The sequence below is a fragment of the Triturus cristatus genome, chromosome 1_2 (genome assembly GCF_964204655.1).
Source record: "Triturus cristatus chromosome 1_2, aTriCri1.1, whole genome shotgun sequence".
In the NCBI taxonomy this organism is placed as follows: Eukaryota; Metazoa; Chordata; class Amphibia; order Caudata; family Salamandridae; genus Triturus; species Triturus cristatus.
Window position 1 is genome coordinate 745,592,346 of NC_140580.1, and position 27,769 is coordinate 745,620,114.

General features: G+C 47.4%; 1 protein-coding gene across 1 annotated transcript in view; it reads right to left on the minus strand.

Annotated features, from left to right (window-relative positions):
• The window catches only part of C1_2H1orf50 (chromosome 1_2 C1orf50 homolog), a 94,495-nt gene that overhangs the window by 22,127 nt on the left and 44,599 nt on the right, over positions 1-27,769 (minus strand). Inside the window, exons 3-4 of the mRNA XM_085608662.1 lie at positions 18,057-18,143; positions 12,626-12,757 (exon numbers count right to left, since the gene is read on the minus strand). Of these exons, the coding sequence (XP_085464788.1) occupies positions 12,626-12,757; positions 18,057-18,143 (219 nt within the window). The remainder of the gene's footprint in view (positions 1-12,625; positions 12,758-18,056; positions 18,144-27,769) is intronic.

Below are 27,769 nucleotides of genomic sequence, written 5' to 3' on the forward strand. Positions count from 1 at the left end.
TGGACAGAGGTACTAGCAGTAGGGGTGAGCCTACTGCCAAAAATTGCTGGGCAGCACCAATGGTTATGTTTAGTAGCCTCAGAGAATTGGGGGAGGGGTGGTATTTTGGAAAGGGCCAAGGCTCTTGCTCTGCTCAGAAAGGCAATGTGCCATGTACAAAAAAAAAATGACAGCCATTGTCAAAGTTGGGCTCTCATGAAAGGGAAATAAACTAAGTGCAGGGTGGGGACGCTAGGTGGCGCACATCCAAGATGGCCGCACACCTGTGAGGCCCGGGCAGCTAGGCGACAAAATCCTACATTAACCCTCACTTCTACTGCAGGGGTGACTGATTCGCTGCCGTCTATCTGACCACTGAGGTATCCGCTACATCCTAGGCAAAAACTGAGGCTCCTGCGGTTTTTCCCACTCCCGTTGTGAGGAGGTGTGTGCGGAGCGCGTTGTGGCGGACATCCCCACTGGAGGTCTGGACGACTGCTCCAGCCCCGCGGCGCACAACGAGGTACTGGGCCCCAGCGCTGCCTGACCTGCTTCGCGGCCACCGCTGCTCATAAACTCTCTCCCCTGTCCGGTCTTCGCTCCGGCCGCTGTCACTACATGCACCATCTACGGGAGCCTGTGCCCCTCTAGTGTGACGGAGCAGCGTGGGGTGCGAGAACTTTGGAGCGTTAATCCTCAGGAGGGGGGTGTGCCATCGCAGTGATGGGTGCATGCTTACTGGCGCTTCCTATGGTCCTCCCTCACCACCGGAGGGACACAGTGCGCTGCACGCCACCCCGGGGGGCCAGCCTGCTACTCACCTGCCCGCTCTTGGCTCTCCAGTCTTTCCTGCACACCCGGGGCCTCTGCGACCTGATTTGGGCCTAGTCGTCTAGTTCACTCTCCACACCTCCTGGATTTGCGCTTGCCCGGCCACCGCTTCATTCACCTTCGGGGCCTGTGCCACGCCCTGACATCGGGGAGGCGCGGTGAGTGGCATTTGGGGGACTGATGTGCCTGGGTACGAGACGCGCCATTTCCGAGGACCCACTGTGGCGGCGGCGAGCGTGTAAATTTTAGCACATAGGGCCCCCCCCTTCACCTTTTCGCCTCCTCGGCCCGACACCTAGAGAGCCACTTCGACATTAGACTACTTGCCAGTCCTTGGCCTCCCCTCCCCACTGGGCCTTTGTGACCGGCTGGCGCTGCTTCCGCCTTGCCTTGATATTCAGCGCGCCGGCCCTGCTTTGGTTCATCGCATCTCCCGATCTTCCGCGCTGCGGGGGACTGACGGTGCTGCTGCCTGCACGCCCGCTCCTGGCTCTGTGCGTTGCCACATCACAGCCCATCCACCATTGACATCTGCGGCACGTGGAAGCCTGCGCCATCGCCTCTATAGGAGTGGTTCCAAGCTACAACTTGCTCTGGGGAGACATAGCTTTGCAGAGGGACACACACATTGGCATGTCGGCGGCCTCTCCCGCCTTGTCTCCACACCTCCGGACCCTGCCTCCATCCTATATGACGCCTCAAACCCGCTGCTTGCTCCTGTGACTTCTGGCGCTCACCCTCTAAGATTCATTTAGACCGGACTGTCATCTGCTGAGTTGCCTGGGTGGTTGGTAAGGTGCGATGGAGAAACCTGATGGCAGTCAGCCCCGTTTGACCTTCGAGACCAAAAAAGCTGTGACAAGATCTACCTCTGTTGACCCCGCGTCTGTAAACATGGATCCTGCACCACCTTCCTTGCAGATTCCTGAGGATGATGTCAAGACGTTGCTCCTTGCTGTACAACACAGTTTATCGGATTTATCGGGGGAAATGGATGCCATGAACAATCGCCTGGATTTTCTGGTACAAAAAGTGGATAAGCATGATGGTCAATTGAAGGAAGCGGAACGTCGTATATCTGAAAATGAAGACACCACTACGCATATGCAAACTCAGGTAGCGCAAATGGACAAACTGCTGAGAGTTATTGCGGCCAAAAATGAGGATATTGAAGCCAGGAGTCGCCGCAATAACGTTCGCATACTAGGTGTACCTGAGAGCACGAACACGGGGCGCATGGAAGACTACATTGAACGTCTCTTAAAAAAATCCTTCGGTGAAGATTCGTTCTCCCCTCACTTGGTTGTAGGACGTGCCCATTCCTCCCGCGGCCTCCGCCGGGAGAGACCCCAAGACCCATCATTGCTCAACTTCTCAATTATCGAGACTGCGATGTTGCACTTCAGAAGACCCATGAGCTCAAACCGCTGCAATTTGAGGGGAACGCCTTCACCATAAATCCGGATTTTACGCTGGCGGTGCAAGAGGCGCGTCGAAAATTCCTCGCCGTTAAACAGAAACTACGTAAAGCCCAGATAGAATACCCTCTTTTATATCCTGCGAGGCTCCAGATCACGCATAATGGCAACCATGTCTTCTGCACAACACCTCAACAAGTAGATCACTTCCTAAAAACCATCTCGAAGCGCTCTCCACACCGTGATCGCACCTCCAGATCGCTCTCACCTTCCTGTGGCTGATTGGGAGCAGACTGGATATCTGTTATAAACTGTTTTTTGTTCTTATTATTTTACTATCACCATGTGGTAGGTCACTATCAACACACTCGCTACTACCTGGCTGTGGATTGACCTATCAGTGATGTGCTTCAGCTGATCCGGCACTCCTGTACAGACTCATGGACAGATAAGTGCCCTGGGGGCTTCTCTTATTGCCTGTGATCAACACTGTATATTTGTAATGCCTGTTGCACTGTGTGTAGTTGTGCATGCCACTTCGCCGAGCACCCTTCCCCCTTTCTGCCACTCGTTCCCCATTATGGGCTGACACCCAGGGACTGAGTTGCAGTTAGAGTCAGGCTACAGGAAGGGATTTCTGCCCCCCTGGTGCCCCCCCCCCTTGGGAGCTCCCCTATGTTATTGGGTATTTCTTGTTTTTCACTGTAATGCTATTCTCTTGATGTGCTGGACTATGCTACAGGGACTAGCTTGGCTGCCTTTTCTGGACTCTGTGGGTGGGTCACAAAATGCCAGCACGATTGGGGTGCCATTGTGGGTGGGGGTGGCATGGGAACCAATAGGATGTTATTGGGATTATTTGTTGTACGTCTCTGTTTTGAGGGGGAGGGAATGGGATTTTGGGGGAGGTGGGAGGGGATGGAGATGTTTGTTTCATTGTTTTGTCACATGTTGGAAGGTCGCAGCTCGACATGACAGTCATTTTAGGAGAAGATGTGCTACATTTAGACACCCACATACTTGCCATCATGCCTCACCACGCCGGTAATGACAACACCAGCTAATCGGAGCTGCATGAAGTTCCTCAAGTGGAATGTTAGAGGCCTCGGTAATCACTCTCGCCGGCAGCTATGGGCTGAACACAGATGATCCTGACTACTTCCCTGGCCTCTGGGGCCACATTCTTCAAATACGTTACAACAAACAAATGATGGACGGAATGCTGACAATGCAGACATTCTCCCCCAGTCAAGAGATCTGGGTTAAATCCATCGTTCTTTTGCCCACTACGCCACCCCAGTTTAGACATGGCCATATGCAAATCAGTCTTGACCCTGTGCCTCATGGGAACAGTCCAGCCCGAACTGCCAAGCCATGTCTTCCCTGGACCGGAATCAAGCATCCTAGGACCGGTTTCTGGCTATCAGCCGTCGTCAGCCAGGATAGCTTGACTCCAGTGGCGTAGTGAGCACGGGTCCCACGTCTGGGAATACCCATCCCACTTAGGGCGAAAAGCGTTACAACAAACAAATGATGGACGGAATGCTGACAATGCAGACATTCTCCCCCAGTCAAGAGATCTGGGTTAAATCCATCGTTCTTTTGCCCACTACGCCACCCCAGTTTAGACATGGCCATAAGCAAATCAGTCTTGACCCTGTGCCTCATGGGAACAGTCCAGCCCGAACTGCCAAGCCATGTCTTCCCTGGACCGGAATCAAGCATCCTAGGACCGGTTTCTGGCTATCAGCCGTCGTCAGCCAGGATAGCTTGACTCCAGTGGCGTAGTGAGCACGGGTCCCACGTCTGGGAATACCCATCCCACTTAGGGCGAAAAGCGTTACAACAAACAAATGATGGACGGAATGCTGACAATGCAGACATTCTCCCCCAGTCAAGAGATCTGGGTTAAATCCATCGTTCTTTTGCCCACTACGCCACCCCAGTTTAGACATGGCCATATGCAAATCAGTCTTGACCCTGTGCCTCATGGGAACAGTCCAGCCCGAACTGCCAAGCCATGTCTTCCCTGGACCGGAATCAAGCATCCTAGGACCGGTTTCTGGCTATCAGCCGTCGTCAGCCAGGATAGCTTGACTCCAGTGGCGTAGTGAGCACGGGTCCCACGTCTGGGAATACCCATCCCACTTAGGGCGAAAAGCGTTACAACAAACAAATGATGGACGGAATGCTGACAATGCAGACATTCTCCCCCAGTCAAGAGATCTGGGTTAAATCCATCGTTCTTTTGCCCACTACGCCACCCCAGTTTAGACATGGCCATATGCAAATCAGTCTTGACCCTGTGCCTCATGGGAACAGTCCAGCCCGAACTGCCAAGCCATGTCTTCCCTGGACCGGAATCAAGCATCCTAGGACCGGTTTCTGGCTATCAGCCGTCGTCAGCCAGGATAGCTTGACTCCAGTGGCGTAGTGAGCACGGGTCCCACGTCTGGGAATACCCATCCCACTTAGGGCGAAAAGCGTTACTACAAACAAATGATGGACGGAATGCTGACAATGCAGACATTCTCCCCCAGTCAAGAGATCTGGGTTAAATCCATCGTTCTTTTGCCCACTACGCCACCCCAGTTTAGACATGGCCATATGCAAATCAGTCTTGACCCTGTACCTCATGGGAACAGTCCAGCCCGAACTGCCAAGCCATGTCTTCCCTGGACCGGAATCAAGCATCCTAGGACCGGTTTCTGGCTATCAGCCGTCGTCAGCCAGGATAGCTTGACTCCAGTGGCGTAGTGAGCACGGGTCCCACGTCTGGGAATACCCATCCCACTTAGGGCGAAAAGCGTTACAACAAACAAATGATGGACGGAATGCTGACAATGCAGACATTCTCCCCCAGTCAAGAGATCTGGGTTAAATCCATCGTTCTTTTGCCCACTACGCCACCCCAGTTTAGACATGGCCATATGCAAATCAGTCTTGACCCTGTGCCTCATGGGAACAGTCCAGCCCGAACTGCCAAGCCATGTCTTCCCTGGACCGGAATCAAGCATCCTAGGACCGGTTTCTGGCTATCAGCCGTCGTCAGCCAGGATAGCTTGACTCCAGTGGCGTAGTGAGCACGGGTCCCACGTCTGGGAATACCCATCCCACTTAGGGCGAAAAGCGTTACAACAAACAAATGATGGACGGAATGCTGACAATGCAGACATTCTCCCCCAGTCAAGAGATCTGGGTTAAATCCATCGTTCTTTTGCCCACTACGCCACCCCAGTTTAGACATGGCCATATGCAAATCAGTCTTGACCCTGTGCCTCATGGGAACAGTCCAGCCCGAACTGCCAAGCCATGTCTTCCCTGGACCGGAATCAAGCATCCTAGGACCGGTTTCTGGCTATCAGCCGTCGTCAGCCAGGATAGCTTGACTCCAGTGGCGTAGTGAGCACGGGTCCCACGTCTGGGAATACCCATCCCACTTAGGGCGAAAAGCGTTACAACAAACAAATGATGGACGGAATGCTGACAATGCAGACATTCTCCCCCAGTCAAGAGATCTGGGTTAAATCCATCGTTCTTTTGCCCACTACGCCACCCCAGTTTAGACATGGCCATATGCAAATCAGTCTTGACCCTGTGCCTCATGGGAACAGTCCAGCCCGAACTGCCAAGCCATGTCTTCCCTGGACCGGAATCAAGCATCCTAGGACCGGTTTCTGGCTATCAGCCGTCGTCAGCCAGGATAGCTTGACTCCAGTGGCGTAGTGAGCACGGGTCCCACGTCTGGGAATACCCATCCCACTTAGGGCGAAAAGCGTTACAACAAACAAATGATGGACGGAATGCTGACAATGCAGACATTCTCCCCCAGTCAAGAGATCTGGGTTAAATCCATCGTTCTTTTGCCCACTACGCCACCCCAGTTTAGACATGGCCATATGCAAATCAGTCTTGACCCTGTGCCTCATGGGAACAGTCCAGCCCGAACTGCCAAGCCATGTCTTCCCTGGACCGGAATCAAGCATCCTAGGACCGGTTTCTGGCTATCAGCCGTCGTCAGCCAGGATAGCTTGACTCCAGTGGCGTAGTGAGCACGGGTCCCACGTCTGGGAATACCCATCCCACTTAGGGCGAAAAGCGTTACAACAAACAAATGATGGACGGAATGCTGACAATGCAGACATTCTCCCCCAGTCAAGAGATCTGGGTTAAATCCATCGTTCTTTTGCCCACTACGCCACCCCAGTTTAGACATGGCCATATGCAAATCAGTCTTGACCCTGTGCCTCATGGGAACAGTCCAGCCCGAACTGCCAAGCCATGTCTTCCCTGGACCGGAATCAAGCATCCTAGGACCGGTTTCTGGCTATCAGCCGTCGTCAGCCAGGATAGCTTGACTCCAGTGGCGTAGTGAGCACGGGTCCCACGTCTGGGAATACCCATCCCACTTAGGGCGAAAAGCGTTACAACAAACAAATGATGGACGGAATGCTGACAATGCAGACATTCTCCCCCTGTCAAGAGATCTGGGTTAAATCCATCGTTCTTTTGCCCACTACGCCACCCCAGTTTAGACATGGCCATATGCAAATCAGTCTTGACCCTGTGCCTCATGGGAACAGTCCAGCCCGAACTGCCAAGCCATGTCTTCCCTGGACCGGAATCAAGCATCCTAGGACCGGTTTCTGGCTATCAGCCGTCATCAGCCAGGATAGCTTGACTCCAGTGGCGTAGTGAGCACGGGTCCCACGTCTGGGAATACCCATCCCACTTAGGGCGAAAAGCGTTACAACAAACAAATGATGGACGGAATGCTGACAATGCAGACATTCTCCCCCAGTCAAGAGATCTGGGTTAAATCCATCGTTCTTTTGCCCACTACGCCACCCCAGTTTAGACATGGCCATATGCAAATCAGTCTTGACCCTGTGCCTCATGGGAACATTCCAGCCCGAACTGCCAAGCCATGTCTTCCCTGGACCGGAATCAAGCATCCTAGGACCGGTTTCTGGCTATCAGCCGTCGTCAGCCAGGATAGCTTGACTCCAGTGGCGTAGTGAGCACGGGTCCCACGTCTGGGAATACCCATCCCACTTAGGGCGAAAAGCGTTACTACAAACAAATGATGGACGGAATGCTGACAATGCAGACATTCTCCCCCAGTCAAGAGATCTGGGTTAAATCCATCGTTCTTTTGCCCACTACGCCACCCCAGTTTAGACATGGCCATATGCAAATCAGTCTTGACCCTGTGCCTCATGGGAACAGTCCAGCCCGAACTGCCAAGCCATGTCTTCCCTGGACCGGAATCAAGCATCCTAGGACCGGTTTCTGGCTATCTGCCGTCGTCAGCCAGGATAACTTGACTCCAGTGGCGTAGTGAGCACGGGTCCCACGTCTGGGAATACCCATCCCACTTAGGGCGAAAAGCGTTACAACAAACAAATGATGGACGGAATGCTGACAATGCAGACATTCTCCCCCAGTCAAGAGATCTGGGTTAAATCCATCGTTCTTTTGCCCACTACGCCACCCCAGTTTAGACATGGCCATATGCAAATCAGTCTTGACCCTGTGCCTCATGGGAACAGTCCAGCCCGAACTGCCAAGCCATGTCTTCCCTGGACCGGAATCAAGCATCCTAGGACCGGTTTCTGGCTATCAGCCGTCGTCAGCCAGGATAGCTTGACTCCAGTGGCGTAGTGAGCACGGGTCCCACGTCTGGGAATACCCATCCCACTTAGGGCGAAAAGCGTTACAACAAACAAATGATGGACGGAATGCTGACAATGCAGACATTCTCCCCCAGTCAAGAGATCTGGGTTAAATCCATCGTTCTTTTGCCCACTACGCCACCCCAGTTTAGACATGGCCATATACAAATCAGTCTTGACCCTGTGCCTCATGGGAACAGTCCAGCCCGAACTGCCAAGCCATGTCTTCCCTGGACCGGAATCAAGCATCCTAGGACCGGTTTCTGGCTATCAGCCGTCGTCAGCCAGGATAGCTTGACTCCAGTGGCGTAGTGAGCACGGGTCCCACGTCTGGGAATACCCATCCCACTTAGGGCGAAAAGCGTTACAACAAACAAATGATGGACGGAATGCTGACAATGCAGACATTCTCCCCCAGTCAAGAGATCTGGGTTAAATCCATCGTTCTTTTGCCCACTACGCCACCCCAGTTTAGACATGGCCATATGCAAATCAGTCTTGACCCTGTGCCTCATGGGAACAGTCCAGCCCGAACTGCCAAGCCATGTCTTCCCTGGACCGGAATCAAGCATCCTAGGACCGGTTTCTGGCTATCAGCCGTCGTCAGCCAGGATAGCTTGACTCCAGTGGCGTAGTGAGCACGGGTCCCACGTCTGGGAATACCCATCCCACTTAGGGCGAAAAGCGTTACAACAAACAAATGATGGACGGAATGCTGACAATGCAGACATTCTCCCCCAGTCAAGAGATCTGGGTTAAATCCATCGTTCTTTTGCCCACTACGCCACCCCAGTTTAGACATGGCCATATGCAAATCAGTCTTGACCCTGTGCCTCATGGGAACAGTCCAGCCCGAACTGCCAAGCCATGTCTTCCCTGGACCGGAATCAAGCATCCTAGGACCGGTTTCTGGCTATCAGCCGTCGTCAGCCAGGATAGCTTGACTCCAGTGGCGTAGTGAGCACGGGTCCCACGTCTGGGAATACCCATCCCACTTAGGGCGAAAAGCGTTACAACAAACAAATTCTTCAAATAGGCTCCACGCATGTTGTATGGGGTGGGGACCTCAACACTGCTCTATACCCATCAATGGATCGTTCCAGCTCCCTTCCGCACCATTATACCAATGCACGCGAAACCTTGGAGGGACTGATCGCGGAACAGGGTCTAGTAGATGTGTAGCGCTATATACACCCTGCAGTTAGGGAGGGCACTTATTATACAGCAGGACACACAACCTGGTCCCGCTTGGATTACCGGATCTGTTCTTACGGCGTGGTCCCTTGGATCCAGGCTGCTAAGCATCTGGCCCGCACATACTCCGATCATGCGCCGATGTACCTTGAGATGATCCCCCCCTGACTCCATTGCCAGCCCGCGCTGCTGGAGGCTGGTGCCTGAGGCGCTTCTAGACATGGTTTTCCAGGCTGAACTGGGGGAGGACATTGCAGACTTCTTTGCTAGAAATAAAGGCTCTGTTGAACATATGGGCACATTTTGGGAGGCTTTTAAAGTCACTGTCAGGGGTATATGCATTTCCAAAAGCTTTGGGGTTCTCCACGATATTAGGAGAAATCTGAGACGCCTAGAAGCTGAAATCAAACAACTCGAAACACCCATGTGGAGTATCTCCTCGGGTGCCCAGAATGCCGAACTTCACAAACTCACGGTCTATACTGCTACTGCAGAACGTTAAGTGAAGTTCTGGGGCAAATATTTCATTGCTCGTAGATACGGGGAGAGTGAGAGGCCTGGTCGGGCACTGGCGAACACTATCAGACAACCTTGCTTTTCTAATTATGTCCTTGATGTGATTGATAGCGCTGGGATACGCCGTAGGGATAGTCTGCACATTTTGCACACCTTTGCTATGTACACCTATATAGCTCAAAACGCACATCCCCCCCTGACTTCACTCCCTATCTCGAAGATATAATGCTCGGGTGGTTGGGTGATTATCAACGTGAATTTTTAGCGGCCCCATTTGAGGATGATGAGCTGCGTGAAGCCATCATGCAAATGAAGTCGGGGAAGGCGCCGGTATCCGATGGCCTCCCCATCGAATTCTACAAAACCTACATTGACCAGCTGATTCCAGTATTGAAAGAGGTGTTTTTGGAGGTTAATGGCCACACTTAGTCACCGATATCTCTCTCGAGGGGCACTCGCCAGGGGTGCCCGCTTTCCCCGCTCCTTTTTGCTCTGGTCATGGAACCCTTGGCATCCAAAATCAGACAACACTACCATCATGTGGGTCTCCGCTGTCTCCTCCGCCCAATACTAATTTCCCTTTACGCAGATGATGTCACCTTATACATTAAAGAACCCCTTCAAAATCTTAATCCGTTGCTCCGCGAGTTTGTAAAGTTCGGAGGTCAATCCGGAATTCATATTAATTGGTCCTAATCACAGATCTTTCCGTTAACCAGCTCCGTCACTCGGTTTGACATGGACTTTCCCATTGCCTGGTGCGATGATGAAGTTAAGTATTTGGGCATCCGAGTTACGACCGACAGGGATGATTTAATGAGACTCATCTATGGATGTGCCTTCGAGCACATTAAAGGATGCATTAATCGGTGGATCGCCCTCCCCTTGACCATGGCTGGCCGCATATCCCTTATTAAAATGATAATACTTCCCACATTTTTGTATTTATTCCTCAATATCCCCTACGACCCTGGACAACACTTCTTCGCCTCCCTCCGCTCTGAATTGACCCGACTGGTATGGGGTGGTAAACAACCGCACATACAGTGGAGGTTTCGACATCCCTAACTTCGAGCTCTACTACGTATGCGCTCAGGCACATCATGCCCACTCTTGTTTCCACCCACCTCGCTATACCCCCCATGTCACCACAGAACACTGGCTCGTGGACCCTATCCCTCTAGATGGTTTCTACTTTCTAGGGCCGCACCTCGTGAGCATTGCTCATCTTCCGTAGACTGTATGATACAGGCTTGGTCCCGCATACTTGCTCGTACACATGGTCCCTGTCACCATTCTCCACTCCTTCCGCTCACCTATCACCCAGAAATGCCATTATTGCAAGAGCGAATATTTAAGAAAGTTGCGTGCACACGAAACATCCAATGCTGGAGAGACTTATATAAACACAGTAAATTTTGTACCCTCCCTGAACTCTGCCCTGACCCCCCGCAGACCAGCATGCAAACTTTCTAATACACTTGCCTTTGACATGGCGTTCAGGCCTGCAACCCCACATACCCATCTAAGCCTGAGACATTGGTTCCTCTACATCAAATTATGCGCACGCCCACTGCATCACATTTAGTCTCCACACTCTACCGCACCCTATATGTAGATATTGACTACCCTCCATGTGCAGCCCGGGCTAAGTGGGTGGCGGAACTGGGACAGAACATCACTGACGCGCTGTGACTTTTCTGCTGCAAACAGACAGGGCAGATTTCCTCCAATAGCAGACTCCGAATGATACACTATAGATTCTTACATCGCAGCTACTATACTCTAGCTAGGCTCCATAACTTTGGTTTACGTGACACCAGCAGATATGACAGGAGCAAATCGGAACACGGCGACTTCCTGCACCTCGCTTAGGAGTGTCCTGTGATACATAATTACTGGCAACGGGTCCTCTTGGCTATTGATTGTATGATTGCCATGCCCATCCTGAGGACTCCCCTTGTAGCCATTCTGGGGTACACAGCACAAATTCCTGTTAAACACCGTAAATTTGTGTCATTTTGTCTGGTCCTGGTGAAAAGGCGAGTTGCTTGCAGATGGGGTAGGGGGCGGGCGCCCAAATTTAAAGAATGGCTAGGAGATAGGATACTATGGCAAGATCAACTTTGTACTTACGCTGAATTGCTATCTACCTCCTCACTACCTTGTGACATTTGGGGCCCACTGCAGACATATCTGCTGGACCACCCTGCCGCTACTGCGGACACGCCCTGAAGTCAGGTCTCACCTCCCCATAAATACGCCAGTTACTGTAAAATGGGGACCTCCTCCCCCCTCCCCAGTCTCCCTGATGGATTATATGCACCCTATGGGTCTGTGCAGCACTCTGCATCCCGTGCTTGATGTAATAAGTTAATGATGCAATGGTACACCCCTGCCCTATTGTTACTCTTTCGTATTGTATCATTGATACCACTGTCTGAATGTAGTTAATTGCATTGATCTGTATGTAACTCGGAACATGATCTTGAATGGCTGCTCATGTTACTGTTGTACACCTGCTGCATAAACTGAAACGGTGACTGTATTTTCTTTTATGTTTGACAAAAAAGTTCAATAAATAAATAAATAAATAATAATACATTTTTTTTTAAAAACTAAGTGCAGGGTGTGGAAGCACGCCACAACTTGCACCCGGAAGCTGTTGGAGACCTCTTAAAGCCCGATCAGGTTGACATGGAGGATAGTGGTGCAATCAAAACTAGCCATTTGCTTAGGCGTAGCATAGCAACAACAAAAATAATAATCTAGGGCTAAACAGCAGTTGAATGGGCATTATAGTTACAATTCAAATACTAAGAAACACTGATATTCCCAGGTATGACCTTCGCAACAATAATTCCAGCTCAATGTACAAATCATAAGCTAACAAGTCACATATGACACCACAAATATAAATGTTTTGCAAAACAATGTGTGCAAATTGCATATACCACACGGTGAGGCACATAAAGAGCCTGCCCTTAATGTTATTTAAGCAAAAACACACACCTTAGGTGAAAGGATTGAAAAATATCTCTGTCCACTTTCTCTCTTGTACAAGTAATATGTATTTCCTGGTTTCTTCACAACATTACAGGCGGCATGATGAAGATCGGCATCTCTTTTTGCCTCCTCCAGGACCTTATTGGAAATCGAAAAAGAGAAATCTATAAAATATAAGTAACTATTATCATGTAGTAACTATTATCGTATAGCAGAGGTCTCCAACCTTTTCTATAAAAAGAACTAATTATATTGAGTGAAAATCATTCCAAGCTACAAATCGTGACCACATCAAACAAAACTATATTAAAATACTGGCCCTTGTATGCTAAATTACCAGCAGTGATCACCTTAGTGCATCATGGGTAATATAAAATAGCCAAAGCTGTGATACCCCAGGCACCAAGAAAATAACATTAGTAATCAGTTTCCCTGAGGCTGCATATTTTATCACTCAAATATCAGCTTTAAATATATTTTGGAAATTCAACGATTTTACTCCCAACAGTAGCATATGAATTACGAAAAAACAAATTTTTTTCTTGCATAATACACACTTTTCAAGTGTGGCATACATATATTAATTTGATCAAGCAAAAGCTTTTTATTTTGTGAACTGGGTTGCACACAGGAGAACTATTGACAGGTAGATGAGCTACCTGTAGCTCAAGAGCCACACATGGGAGAAGTCTGTCGTAAAGCAATGCACTAGATGGTAACAACACCATACTGCTCATCAATTCACTTTTTTGTGTTTCAATACATAGTTACATTCAGGAAATGATAAGTTGCTGAACATAACAACAAAAGGCACTAGCATACCACAACAATAAAACATGGGGAGACTAAATTTGAACATTACAAGGGCCTACATTGTCCAAAAGCATAACAGATCATCCCAAAGGGGTTCACCTTGCAGAAGAAGCTGCTTTTTGCTGACTGGTATGTTATGTAACCAGTACAATTTCTTTTTTTGAAAACTATAGGGATTTATAGTCTAGTGTCCAAACAAATCTACATTCCACACCAGCATCCACCAGATACTCATTGTAACTGATAGTCTAGTATTTGCACAAGAGTGGAAGCAATTTGTTTTTATGGTTTACGGTATATCTTTCAAGAAATTGAGACCAACATCATTGAAAACTGAAAAAAAACTGTCCATATTCATCAAGCTTAAACTAGCTGCTTGTTTGGACTTCTTTCAAGCCAAATATCATTATACATCCGCAGTGCTTAATTTATGCATCCATTTTACGTCAACTGTGGACCTGGTCAGTGCGACTGCTCTCTCCCCGAGCAGCTCCATCACTGAGTACTGCCCATGAGCCCTGAACTCACCGTTGCAGGGTGTTCGAGGCCCTCCTCTACTCGCAGGCTCCTGCCTGCGCCTCACCCCTGGAGGTCCAGTGGGAGAGCACTCTGCTCTTCTGCAGTTCTGCCACTTTCCTCCTTATCTTTCTATTTTAATCTTCCTTCTCTTTCGGTTTTCTTTTCTTTCTGTTTCCTTTTTTCCGAAGTCATTTCCCCCCATGCTTTTCCCCCACCGCTGCTGCCCCCGCGGCCCCTTCCTCCTCCAGTGTGTCCTTCCCGCCTCCCAGTTGACCTGCCCTTCCCCGATCCCTACTTAATGGCAGCTGCTCCGCAGCAAGAAGAACAAGACCACTGACCTGGCCAGTGCGACTGCTCTCCCCCGTGATGCTCCACCACCGAGTACTGCCCTTGAGCCCTGAGCTCACTGTTGCAGGGCGTTCGAGGCCCTCCTCCACCCACAGGCTCTTACATGTGCCTAATCCCTGGTGGTGCAGTGGGAGAGCACTCTGCTCTTCTGCCTCTTTTGCCTCTAGATCCCTACTTAATGGCGGTCGCTGTATGGCCGCAATGCAAGCCCGTCTGCACCTGTCTGCGACACGACCAGCGCCAGGGACCCTGCCAACCCTCAAACGACTCTCCGTGGATCCCTCATCTACAGGCCACCAGGTCACTGCGCTCCCTTCACTGACACCATCACCAACCTCATCGCACCCCACGCCCTGGCCTCCACAGACTACATCTTACTCGGAGACCTAAACTTCCACCTGGACAATCCCGACGACCTTAAGACCACCTTCCTCTTAGAGAATCTTGCCAACATAGGACTGAAGCAACTAGTCACCGCATCCACGCTCATGGCGGGACACACACTCGACCCAGTCTTTGCAGAAGGAAACAGAGTCTTCTTCAGCCACACAACAGAACTCCTCTGGACAGATCATCACTGCATCCACTTCTCCTAAAAAAAAAAAACATACACAAGAACACCACCGCCTCCCCTGTAGAAGCTGGAACACAGTCAGCGGAGACCAGCTCACCTCTGCCCTCATCAGCACCCCACCACCGACTATGCCAGATGCAAACACTACAGCACGCAACCTCCACCGCTGGATCAGGAACTGCGCCGACACACTCGCCCCCCTCAAGGAAACCACAGGAAGACACATCAAGAAAGCAAGCTGGTTTACTCCTGCACTCCAAGAATCCAAACGCTCCTGCCGACAACTCAAAAATACATGAAGGAACAACAAAACCTCGTAAACAGGCGCCGCCTACAGAGCAGCCACCACCATCTCATCAAATCCACAAAGCCGAAATCCCTCCAAGACAGAATCCTCACCAACGCTCATAATACCAAAGATCTCTTTTCCTTCATCAAGGAATTTGTCAAACCCTGCAGCGAAACAATAGACGTCCCTCCCTCCCAAAACCTCTGCAATAGACTCAGCTCCTCTTCCACCTCAAGATTAAGATGATCTACGACAACTTTGATAACCAAGACTTCCACAGCGCTCCAGCTCTCCCTCCAAGCAACGCCACCCAACAGACCCTGTTCAATTGGACCCCACTCATGACAGAAGACACCTTAAAGACCAGGAAGAGCATCCACCCCGGAGCTCCCTCAGACCCCTGACCACCACACATCTTTCACAGAGCCGCTGCAGCTATCGCACCCAAACTTTTTTAGAGGATCAACTTCTCTTTTGAGACCACTACCTTCCCCGATGAATGGAAACACGCCAAAGTCAACCCCATCCTGAAGAAACCCTCCATAGACCTGACGGACCTCAAAAAATTCAGGCTCATCTCCCCGCTTCCATTCGCAGCCAAGGCTTGGAAAAGGCCGTCAACACCCATCTAGAAAACTTCAACGAAGCTAACAATTTCTAGGACATCTCCCAATCTGGATTCAGCAGCAACCACAGCACCAAGACTGCCCTACTCGCCACCAATGACTACATCCGCTCCCTCCTAGACCAGGGTCAAACGGAAGCCCTCATCCTCCTTGACCTCTCGCCTGCCTTCGACACCATCTCCCAACACACCCTAGCCACCAGACTCCACGACACTGGAATCCGCAGCAAGGCCCTAGACTGTTATGCTCATTTCTCATTTGCAGAACTCAGCGAGTCTGATTCCCGCCCTACCTCTCAGAACCAACAGAGACCAACTGTGGAGTGCCCCAGGGATCCTCCCTCAGCCTCACCCTCTTCAACATCTACATGGCCCCCCTCGCAACCGTCATCAGAAACCAGGGGCTCAACGTCGTCTCCTACACCGATGACACCCAGCTTATCCTCTTCCTCACCAACGTACCCAACATCACCAAACACAACTTCCAAGAAGGGATGAAAGCCGTCGCCACCTGCATGAAGAACAGCTACCTGAAACTAAACTTCGAGAAAACAGAAGTCCTCATCCTTGGTTCTACCCTCTGCACATGGGATGACTCCTGGTGGCCTGCTGCCCTCGGAAACCCCCCTCCCCAACGGACCAAGCACAAAACCTTGGCATCATACTAGACTCATCGCTCACAATGAACCGCCAGATCAATGCCATATCCTCGACCAGCTTCAACACCCTCCACATAATCCGAAAGACATTCAGATGGATCCCATCCAAATCCAGAAAAACTGAAATGCACCCTCTCATCAGTAGCAGACTGGACTATGGCAATGCTCTCTACGCCGGAATCAACAAGAAACTCCTTCGCAAACTCCAGACCATCCAGAAAGCTGCAGCCAGACTGATCCTAGACATCCCCCATCGCAGCAACATCATCCAACACCTCCGCGATCTCCACTGGCTCCCAGTGGAAAGAAGAATAACCCTTCAAACTTCTCACTCACACATACAAGGCCCTTCACAACACTGGACCAACATACCTGAACAACCGCCTCTCCTTCCACGCACCCAAAAGACACCTCCGATCAGCTGACCTCTCTCTGGACACCATTCTATGCATCTATAAGACCAGAACGGGAGGAAACTACTTCTCCTACCTCGCAGCCAAGGCCTGGAACGACCTCCGGCAAGCTCCCACACTGCTCCAGTTCAGGAAGGACCTCAAAACCTGACTCTTTGGATTAGCCCAACACTCAACGGAGCTGCCCCCCTAATCTCTAGCGCCTTGAGACTCTCACGGTGAGTAGTTGTGCTTTACCAACCCCGGATTGATTGGCTGCAGGTGCTGGGCCCCAGCACTCATCATTAAGGACCGCAATGTATGTTTCTTCGTCATACTCGGACCCACAGAAAGAGAGAAAAATACAGAAAAAAAGAGTGTGAGAAAGATAGGAAAGCAGTGAAAATAGAAGAAAGAAGGTTTAAAAAAGAAAATGGACGAGTGGGATAAAAAGACAAGAAAGGCATGCTAGCAGAGAAAAGAGGCATGAGGTAAAAACAAGATTAGGGAACCTCACCATTTGGCAAAGGAGATACGTGTGATGAACTTGAATAAGAGTGCAGCGCCTCACACTTCCTGAAAAACGCTACCACTGTACTTACAATAGGTCTAAACCTTAGTCTTCTACTGGGACAGTAAACTACTGCCTAACAACAAATTTTGATAAGGGAGTGCTTTGCACAACTGTATACTCCTAGGCAACTGTTCACTATATAGGGAATTTTTTTATGGGAATGTAGCGTACGTCATTTATATAACAGCATATATCTGATTACTGGTCTTTTTTTTCCCCGTCACAGATAGGCCACTGACAGCCAGCACTAATAAAACTAGATATATTAATGTGACAAACGTTCACGAAATATGTAGAACCCCATTTATTTTTATGCCTTAGGATTGTACGTAAACATATACCTATCCAAATATCTTTATCAACTCAAAGGAAATTAAACGAAAACATGAATGTAAAATGAGCACTTTGGATAAAAAGATATGGATTTACTAAGAAATAATGAGTAAACTCCAGCCTTTTGCTCATGTGCCTCAGGAATCCAAGTTCATCAACAATGGTTCTCAATTTTGAATCTTAAAAACTTTAAGTATGCAGCCACATATGCTTATTGAGAGCTCAATCAAATACAATAAAGTTATCAAATCTATATGATTTTTCCAAATCATTGACACAAAAACATATATTGTTTCAGGAAAATGTCTTACCTTACGTGCTTGTTCTTGCAAGAAACGAATCTGCTCAGCAATAACAGTCAGCTTGTTACAAGCATTGGCTCTGATAAATTCATCTGCCTGGGAACAAAAGCCACATTTTCAAACTCCAACATACACAATTAAGCAATGCTTGGATATTTTATTATAATATTGCATGGCGTAGAGGCCAATTTGCATGCAGTGACTGCAAACATTTCAATGTGGGTTGCTCCACTCTTATTCATCAGCCACAAACACGTTCCACACACTGTGAATTTCAGGAGAGCAGGTACGATCTGGTCCTTAAACCATATATACTCATGATGTACTTCTACTTATATTACCCCACATGTGCGAATTAATCTTGGCACAAGAATGGCTAGTTAGCATTGCAGGGCAGGAACATATGCAATAGGTAGGGAACCCTCACAAACACACAGTGTTGTGGGTATCAACAAACCTGTTCCACGCTCGTCCCACATTGAAAACACTTACAGGATTACACCAAAGAAGGGCAGGTGCAAATCCGTTTTTCATGTAGAGAACATCTCCAACATTGGTCGGTGTGTTGGGAAAGGGCTTCTTTATAGAGAAAAATATTTCTCCAGGGCAAAACAAACAAAAAAGTTAGAAAGTGTAAACGCAATTTATTGTGGAACTTCTGCATGAGCGAAATGTACACATTCAATTCCATTTCGTTTACACGTGCATTTACTTTAGGGAATCTCCAAGTGACATTTTCTCACACCTACTCCTGGAATTCTTTGGGAATTCAGTGTAAATCAGAGGTTCACAAACTCTAGGTGCAAGCCTACTTGCATACATTTCTGCCTTCCAAGCCGAGAGTTTTAAACATTGAATTCACAGTTATTAACTGCTGCTTATTGAGGAATAGTACAAGCCTTAACAAATCCTCAGAAACACATGCACACGATTAGTGAGGATCCACTTCACACTGTATCTGTCTATAAATGTTTGGAGATATATCTGGTCATAGAGCGGTAGTCCATCCTTCGACTTACACAAGTACAACCTTAGCACATCATGAAGACTTGTGCAATCTATGGTCTCACCCACAGGATGCTCTTCAATTTATAAGACTGGTCAAGTTATGCTCAACCTCAACTTTTGTTTCGTCTGCCTCCCATGCAAACACTGCAACATTGACAGTCTCCTAGCCCTGCGTGTGTATTCACAATGAGCGCTCATCTGCCAATTCAGCTTGAGGCAATGTAACCAATTCTTACACCATAAGCATATCCCTTTCGAAGTTTACCAGATTTCGAACAGATCCAATTTGTAACTGCCCATTTGTTGACATCTTTCAGACACTTACAATGGGCCTATTACTCAAAGCTGAGTTTAACTTCGTGCACAATGCGTCTGTTACTACAAGATAAAAGATGACGTTATAGTGCAAATGGCCAGGCTTGTTAATTTATACATTTTCTCATGGGTAATTCGCCAAGTAATTCTCAAACAAAAACAACGAAGAGCCACCCATAAGTCCTTGCGAAATGGGTATTGCTTGTAGCAGAGACAGTGTTCACAAGGAACTTATTTTTCAAAAAAAATAGTTAATTTTTGCAGCAATTAGTATATCCTGCTTAACTCAATCAGAACAACACATCTAGAATGAAACCTTAGCTCAATTAGGCATACAATTATTTTAACAGGGTTTTACGTCAAGGCCCACAGAACAAGATTTTTTGTAGTCCTCACTTCAGCCGAAGCGAGTGTTATTTATTTTGCATAACAGAATTTCACATACAATAATGCATAAAATATTTTAATAGAAGTCAGAGTAGCCGACTAAACAGCAACCCGTACATCTGCATAATTTACGAACTATTCTCATGGTAAAATACAGAAGCATCAGAGCCCAAGAACATTCTGAATTGTCAAGACAAATTATTAATAGAACAAGATACTGCTGTCTGAGAGAACCACTCACTACTGGCAGAGGTTGTCCCACTCAAAAACGTGTCTTTTTGGTGGATTACTACTGAATAAAACTCTTACCACTTGACATCAGGTATGTCACCTGCACTATAAGTGCCACTCTGCTCTCCCTAACATTTTCCAGGAAGTTAGTGCATTAACAAATGTAGCCCCACTGCAGAAATAGCCTACTTTTGTCAACGTGCCAAAGATGTAGCAGAAAGTGTTCACATTTGGATTCACGGGAAAGAGAATCATCTGGAATAATGTTTAGACCTCATACTCGGTCTTCTTATATCAACTATTTATTTGATATCTAACAGTAGTTGTGTTTAGAATCAATAGCATGATCTTCTAAATAACTGCCTTGCCTTTTTAGTACTGCAAGACATGCTTGTAAGCCCCAGAAGACATCAATGAGGACACAAATTTGCGAGAATTGCCCACACTTGCACTCTGTAATATGGACACGGCACATCATGAACATGCAGAGTTATTTTGTAAATTCTATGCTGGCCTCTTGCGGTGCTGCTCCAAAGGAAATGTAAAATCAAGTTACCAGACATGGAGTCTTGCTTAGTGTAGTATGACCGTCTGCCATGTGTCGCCACTGGAGCTGAAGCAAACAGTGACAGCAGGCTGATAAGGCCGGGGGTAGAGGGTTCAGATGGGGGTCGCTGATTCATCACAGTGTTTCCCCGCCACCTATCCTGCTGCATGCGAAAGGGCCCACCTAACCTTGGTCTGCTCTATCTAACCCTGGGTGGAGTACGCGGAGTTGCACTGCGCGAAGTGTAAAAAAAACCTCTGCCGTACTACGTGGAGCTCCGCGAGCAGCAGAGTACGATAGTAAAATGCTGTTCGCGGTGATTGCACAGTGCCAGATTCTTGTCCGCACTGTGCAATCAATGCGAACAGCTGTACAGCGCAGGCTTATCTTTTCTGCCGCTTGAGTAGATTTTTACTCGAGCGGCAGCTTTCTCAACGCGAACGGGCAGTTTCTCAATGCGAGCGGTCGCAAGCATACACGATCATTAGCAATGAGAAATCTGGCCCCCCCGCGTTGAGAAATATTGCTGGGGGGTTTATTTTCCACACTCCCGCTCACCAATTTGATGTTGGTGATAGTGAACGAGGAAAAATCTCGCCGGGATTTGGATTTACCTCGCTCACGCTCGCCAACTTGACGTTTGTGAACGGGAGCGAGAAAAAAACTCTGCGAGCTCCGCATAACGCGGGAAACTCCGCAAACTCCGGGAGCGGAGCGGAGTTCACCGCCCAGTCCTAGTTCTATCACTGTTCATACAGTGCTCCAGCAGCTGGGTCGAGTCTTATTTTTAAGAAGTGGTGCTGGGCTTGTTTTGCATCTTAACAATGGGTCCTCACATGTGAATGGATCAGGCTGGCTGGTCGTTACACTTCCCATTGTTGAGAATCCGGCCTGGACCACAGGTGCTCCGGTAAACAATGCCTTGGCATCCACTTGCATGTAGCATATTTAGTCCACCTGCAGTGCAGTTGTTTGTTTATTCTCCCTCATCACATTCATCCCTGACCCTGCTTGTCATGGTCTTTAGCCCGCACCCCTCTCCCCCCCCCCCCCCCTCGTCGTGGGGTTTCAACAACCCCCCTCACTCTTACCGGCACTGGGGAGCAAAGTAAAGGAATCGCCCTGGAAGTCAAAAGCCCTAGCTAAGTCACTGTCCACCTGGTGATTGATAATCCAATCTATTTACATGACGGTGCTTCAAGACCAGGCATGTAGGACGGGATTTCATAATGTCAGTACCCTCAGTCCAATGACACTAAGGATCTAGGGAGTATCGACTCACTTGTGCGTCGGGCATGGAATTGTGCAACGTGCGTACATCAGCCCTGGGCCAGCCAAGTAGCTTACAAATGCCCCGAACCACTTCCTGCACTAAAGACACTGTCTGATAAAGAACATAAATTGTGCACGTGGTTGCCATATAATCAGGATTGCTGTCAGTGGGACAGCTATAAAGCTCTGGGTCCTAAGGAAAATGTGCTGATAGTGGGTACCTGGAGCCACCTACACAAATTAAACAAAGAGTGGCCATGTTCCTCAGCTGCCAGGATACTTCTACCGAAAAAATTATCTTTTACAGGGAGAACCCCACCACAGCTTAAAAGGTGCCTCATCTGCAAAAAGGGAACAACCCCGTTTAACAAATAATAAAATGTAACGCTTTTTATAAAATGGAACACAGGCTATTGGCAGCATGCAATAAACTTCCCTAGATAGATAATTTGAGCAACAATTATTTTTCCACAGCAAAATCCGGCAATAATATGCAGAAAATAGATTTAACAAAGAACAGAAAGGATCACTGCTCTTTTTAAAGTGAAAACAGCGAAAGCATGCATGTTTACCGAGTCAAGGGGAAAGGGAAGGAAGAAGATCTCAAGAGAGGTTGGAAGGCACCAGGACCAGGTTTTCATCAAATAATTTGGAGTAGACAGGTTTAAGAGTATATTCTTTATTCTGAAAGTTATTTTAGTTCTTAAGCAGTACATTTCAGAATGAATAAATACGCCAAACAATTCGCTTAATTGCAAACCGGGGCAAGTGAATGCCCTAACAATGAATGCATTTCTGATTGGCATTTTTAAAAAAAATCTTTTTCATTTGCAATTTATAGACGATGTTGGAAAAAAAAAAAAACGTATCCACAGAAAATGATACAATTTGGAAGAAGACACGGCGTAGCATCTAGTCTGTTTTAATTGCAGAGATCTGGGTTTTAAACCAAGCTGGGCCACTAAATCAAAAAATATTTTATACCTCGAATGATAAATATTTTTTTTAACTACTTTGTGCGGTATATAATTATCCCAACTACGCATACCGATCTCTGGCACATCCTTTGTCCCCTAATTCGGTCTCAAGTGGATCCCAGGCACCATGCTTTTCCATGCACTACACCGCATGCCTGAAGATGCTTAGTGGGAGGTTCCCGGGGGAGCAGCCAGCCAAGAACGTTCATTAGAGGTTCGCTTAGACATCCGATTGATTACATGTATGTTGACTGCTAGGCAATTAGTGGAAATAAAGAAACATTCGAAGTGTTGGATTGGGAAAGGACTGATCACCTACCAATTGGGTCAGTTACAGCTTTGCCAGCTACTGATAGAATTACAAGGCAAAGTTCAAGCAGCTATTAAAGAAAACCCTTGGACCATAATGTATCGCTATTACCAGAGACTGGGAAATTCGCAATTGGAACCAAGTAGTTTAAATACTGAAAGGACAGATCCAGTTTGCAAGGACTCCTTGAACAATTTTATGAGACAGAATGGAAAAAGTGGTCAAAGCGACTGACTGCTTGCTAGGAGAAATTTACAATCTCTGATTTCGATACCGAATACAGACTTAAGTGCAGACTAACTAGAAGGGCACTCGGGATTGTCCATGATGTGATGAAGGAGGAAGTCTTGGGCTTTTATTGACTTTTGTGCAAATAATCAAAATTATTCGAAAATTATCACTGAAGGAGGCCTGGAGGTAGATGGTGGAGGCCATTTAAAAGAATGACTTCTAAGAGGTGCTGGGAAATGATGGCTGATGATTTAGTGATCATGTTTAGCAAAAGAGGAAACCGATAACACATTTTTGAAGGGAAGTGCATTTTTGTCAATTGTATGCTCGCAAGATTGTGGAAGTTAAAAACACGTTGAAGAAGATGAGAGGGCCAATCCCCCGGATGGTGTCTCAAATATTCTATGCAAAACTCAAACTATAAATTATATGCTCAGCACATGCACAGTACTTCAGAAACAGCAATGCTGTATACACTTTCTTGGAGGCCAGTATTACAGTCTCTCACCCTATCCTTTACTCCTGGTTCTGACGGGCGCTCCCTGATACCTGTAGCCTTCAGACATGCCTACCCTTGCACATCGTGCAACTACAAGTTCTTGAAAGTCACTGCAATTCACAAGAGCTAACTATCTTGCCAAAGTGCATCTCCCTACCTGTTGCCTTAATCAAATACTCATAGCCCTAACAGCAAGCTATCAGAGAAACGGTGGGCAGTTAAAAATCAACAGCAGCAGCGTAATAACAAATGAGAACCTGCTTCACCAGTTAACTCTACGTAATTGAATCTATTATCTTCTTGATGAGTCAGTGCAATCTTGTTGTTTGTGGATCACTGCTCTAGGTTGCTAAAAGTGCATTTGACTCAGTGTTGTGACATCCATGCTGAGTATATTTGGGTCGAGCACTAAACTGCAGGAGAATGTTAACTACAAACGATGCAACTAATTTTCGTTGCAACTTGTACAAAGAGAAATTACTTATCATGTCAATGCTCTGAGGAAAGGCATACATCAATAGATAATAGAAAGCATTAGGTTGGTAGAATCCGGTGGTTACAATTTACTCATGTTATCAGTACTGTTTAATCATAATTCCAAAGAGGTACCTGTGAGGTCCTCCGACTCCCAAAGAAACCTTGCTTTGAAGTAAATTACTTCACAACTTACTACGTAGTTATAATCCAGTTGCACAATCAACTGGGGAGGAGGCACCTCAGGCTACTGCACTCTCATCAATCTGGAATACTCCTTCCTTTTTAGCACTGAAACAACAACTTGGGTTGTCGCTAGCGCCCTCTGATTCACATATAATGCAAAGGCTTACTTGTTTCAGAATTTCCCAACCTGCGAGGGGGGTTGACATGATACACCATCACTTCCTCTTCGCTGTTTGTTGGAAATGGCCTTTCTTGCAGGGTTAAACCAAACGTTTTGATTTCCTCCTCCTCTTTTTCTCACCATGTTTTTATTGGCTTTAGAACTCTGAGTACTTTACCACTGCTAATCAGTGCTAAAGTGCATGTGCTTCTTCCCTAAACATGTTTGCAATTGGTGTATACCTGATTGACATACTTCATATACTCAGAAGTCCCTGGTAAAGTGGTATACCATATACCCAGGGCCTGTAAAGTAAATGCTACTAGTGGGCAGCTGCAGTGATTGTACCACCCAGAGAAGTAGCTTTTAAAACCCGCCTCAGATCTGCCACTGTAGTACCAGTGTGTGCAGTTTACTGCCACCTATACTATACTACTAACTACTTGCCAAACCTTAAACTCCTTTTTATTACAAATAAGTCACCCCTAAGGTAAACCCTAGGTAGCCGTAAGGGCAGGGTGTTATATAAGTAAAAGGTAGGACATGTATTGTTGTGGTTTGCATGTCCTGGTAGTGACAGACAGCCTATTTCATTGTTCACTATAGTGAAACCTATCTGTGTTTTAGGTTAGCATTGTGAATTCCTTTATACCTTTTTGAGTGGTAATATCTGATCAGAGGGGAGTAGCTTTTGGATGTTTTATATGTTTGGAATGGCATTGATAAATTTTACTTACAGGTGAGATTGAATTTAACTTCACTATTTTAGAAATGCCACTTTTAGAAAGTGGACCTTTCTGCACACATAGTGCTCTATGTGTTTGACAGCCTTTCTACAATACACATCTGGGCTGGGTGACAGCTACATTTGAGCATTCGATCTAGACCGCCACAACACAGGACTCTCATGTGCATTCATCTGCATTCCGATGGGTCTTCTTGGGCAGGGAGAAATGGGCTGGCACTTGCACTTCAATAGGTAGAGTCCTATCCACACACAAAGAGTTGATTACCCCCCCAGTAGCCTGGCAGACAGGACTGGGTTGAAAAGGATCCTTGTGCACTTCAGAGAACTCCTTTGAAGTCACACTCTACATCAAAGGCACTTTTGGGTATAAGTACTGGGGCTCTGACCTCCTAAAATCAGACACAGTGTGGGATTTGTAACCAGACACTGCTGGCTCTACATCTAAATATTGCCAGAACGACTGCTATGCTGCCAGGAGGGACTGCCACTGTGCAACCTACTTTTGTGTGCTGGCCTGCTGCCTACTACCTATTTGTTGTGGTATGAGTGTTCTCCAAGGGCTTGTTGACTTGCCCCCTGTTCCTAAAATTCTCAGGGTCATCAAAAGTTTTTGCCATACCAGGACTGCCATGAGACTCTCAGTTTGACAGCTGAAACCTCTTAAGACTCTGCGCTCCACTTCTCTAAAGACAAGCACTCCACCTTGGGAGGCTGACGCTCCGTGCCCCCGACAACTGCGCCCTATAAGCAGAGACTCCAGACCAGAGTGTTGCTCCTCGGGCTGGGTGCCGAGCAGATCAGCTATATTCCCTTCAAACGCATTGCCTGGGCAACACAGAAGTGCAGCAACTAAGTCATCCCCTCCCCAGTTGCATTGGACTGCTCTAGGGTGAAAACCCACTTCCCTTGTTCTCAGCACCCGGAGCAGGTACGGGTTCACACCAGCCCTCGGAGGTCCCAGCAGCTTCCATGCTCCCACTGACAGGCAGCAGAGTCTGACTCAGTAGTGAGACCTTGTTGTTCCAACTCCTCTGTGGTTTGCACCAGGTAGTGTAAACCGGTCAGCAATACCGTGCCTGCACGATCCAATGTGAGTGTTCTTTGGGGACTCCAGATTTTGCTAATCTTTCATTTTTGCCTACTGTAAACAAAACGCTCTGAACATTGTCCCTTCGGCACTCAGGAACTATTGAACACAGTGATTCTTGGTATTCTTTTTTTGTGCATATCTTGTGAAATATATGTGATATTTTTATCGTTTTGCTATTAATACAAACAACTATTTTTCTAAACCTGTGTTGTGGTGCATTGATTGTGTTACTGTGTGTATGTGTTGCACAAATACGTTACACATTGCCTCCTTAAATAAGCCTGACTGCTTTGTGCCAAGCTACAAGAGGGTGAGCACAGGTTATCTTTTAGTGTGTACTTAGCTTACCCTTACTAGACTGGTAGTTCCTGCCTGGCTTAGGTGCATACCTCAGCTAACCAGGAATTCCATTTCGAACACCATTCTACTCTTCTATGCTGTCCTGGATTGGTTCATCTCATTCCTTTTTGACAGACTCAATTGTACAGGTGGGCTTACACACTGTCTATGCTCCGCCCAGTGACCACCTTCTTTCTCAATAAGTATTAATTAAATTGAACCACAGGCAGTCCTGCCAGGAACTTGTGTGAAATGTAAATATAGACCGGTTTAGAAAATAGAGAAATGCAATAAAAAATTAAAGAATCTGCAATGTTCAAAAGAAGTTGGCTATTTTTTCTGATTCTTTCAGAATGATTTTCTATGTAGAAGAGGTGAAAGATGGGAGGAAGCAGAATTTATACAAATTTGCAGTGTAAGACGTTTGGCATGGTTTCAGTGACATATACCAAGGGCTCTGTTTTGGATGAGTTGGAACCTATTACTACATTTGGTAGTTATACTCGCTATAAAGAAAGAACGAACTAACATTAAAAGTATTTAGTTGATTTCTCAGTGGTTTGTTGTGTATAGAAGGGGGGTTTGGCATTTTATCTCAAATTTTGTTAGCAAGTAAGGAGTGTATGCTCAGGGAAAAAAAGTAAAGGAACAATCAGAGTATAACTGTAGCCTACATCCTTTTCTATACATGGTTTACATTTTGATATTTAAATGGCGAAAATAGCGGATGGGGAGGAGGCACCTAGAGTATGAAAGGCGTGAGAGTTTATGGAGACTATCAATCAAGTATGCATCAAGCCTGTAGCATCGCGCTGCAAGTAATCACGGACACCTCTTATGATTATATCGGTAGCTTTATTCTCTGCCTCCAACCTCAGCCCTGTCCCTACTCTAACTGCCCTCATCCTGTGTCAACTCCTCCTCTTCCCCTCAACCCCACTCGCTCCG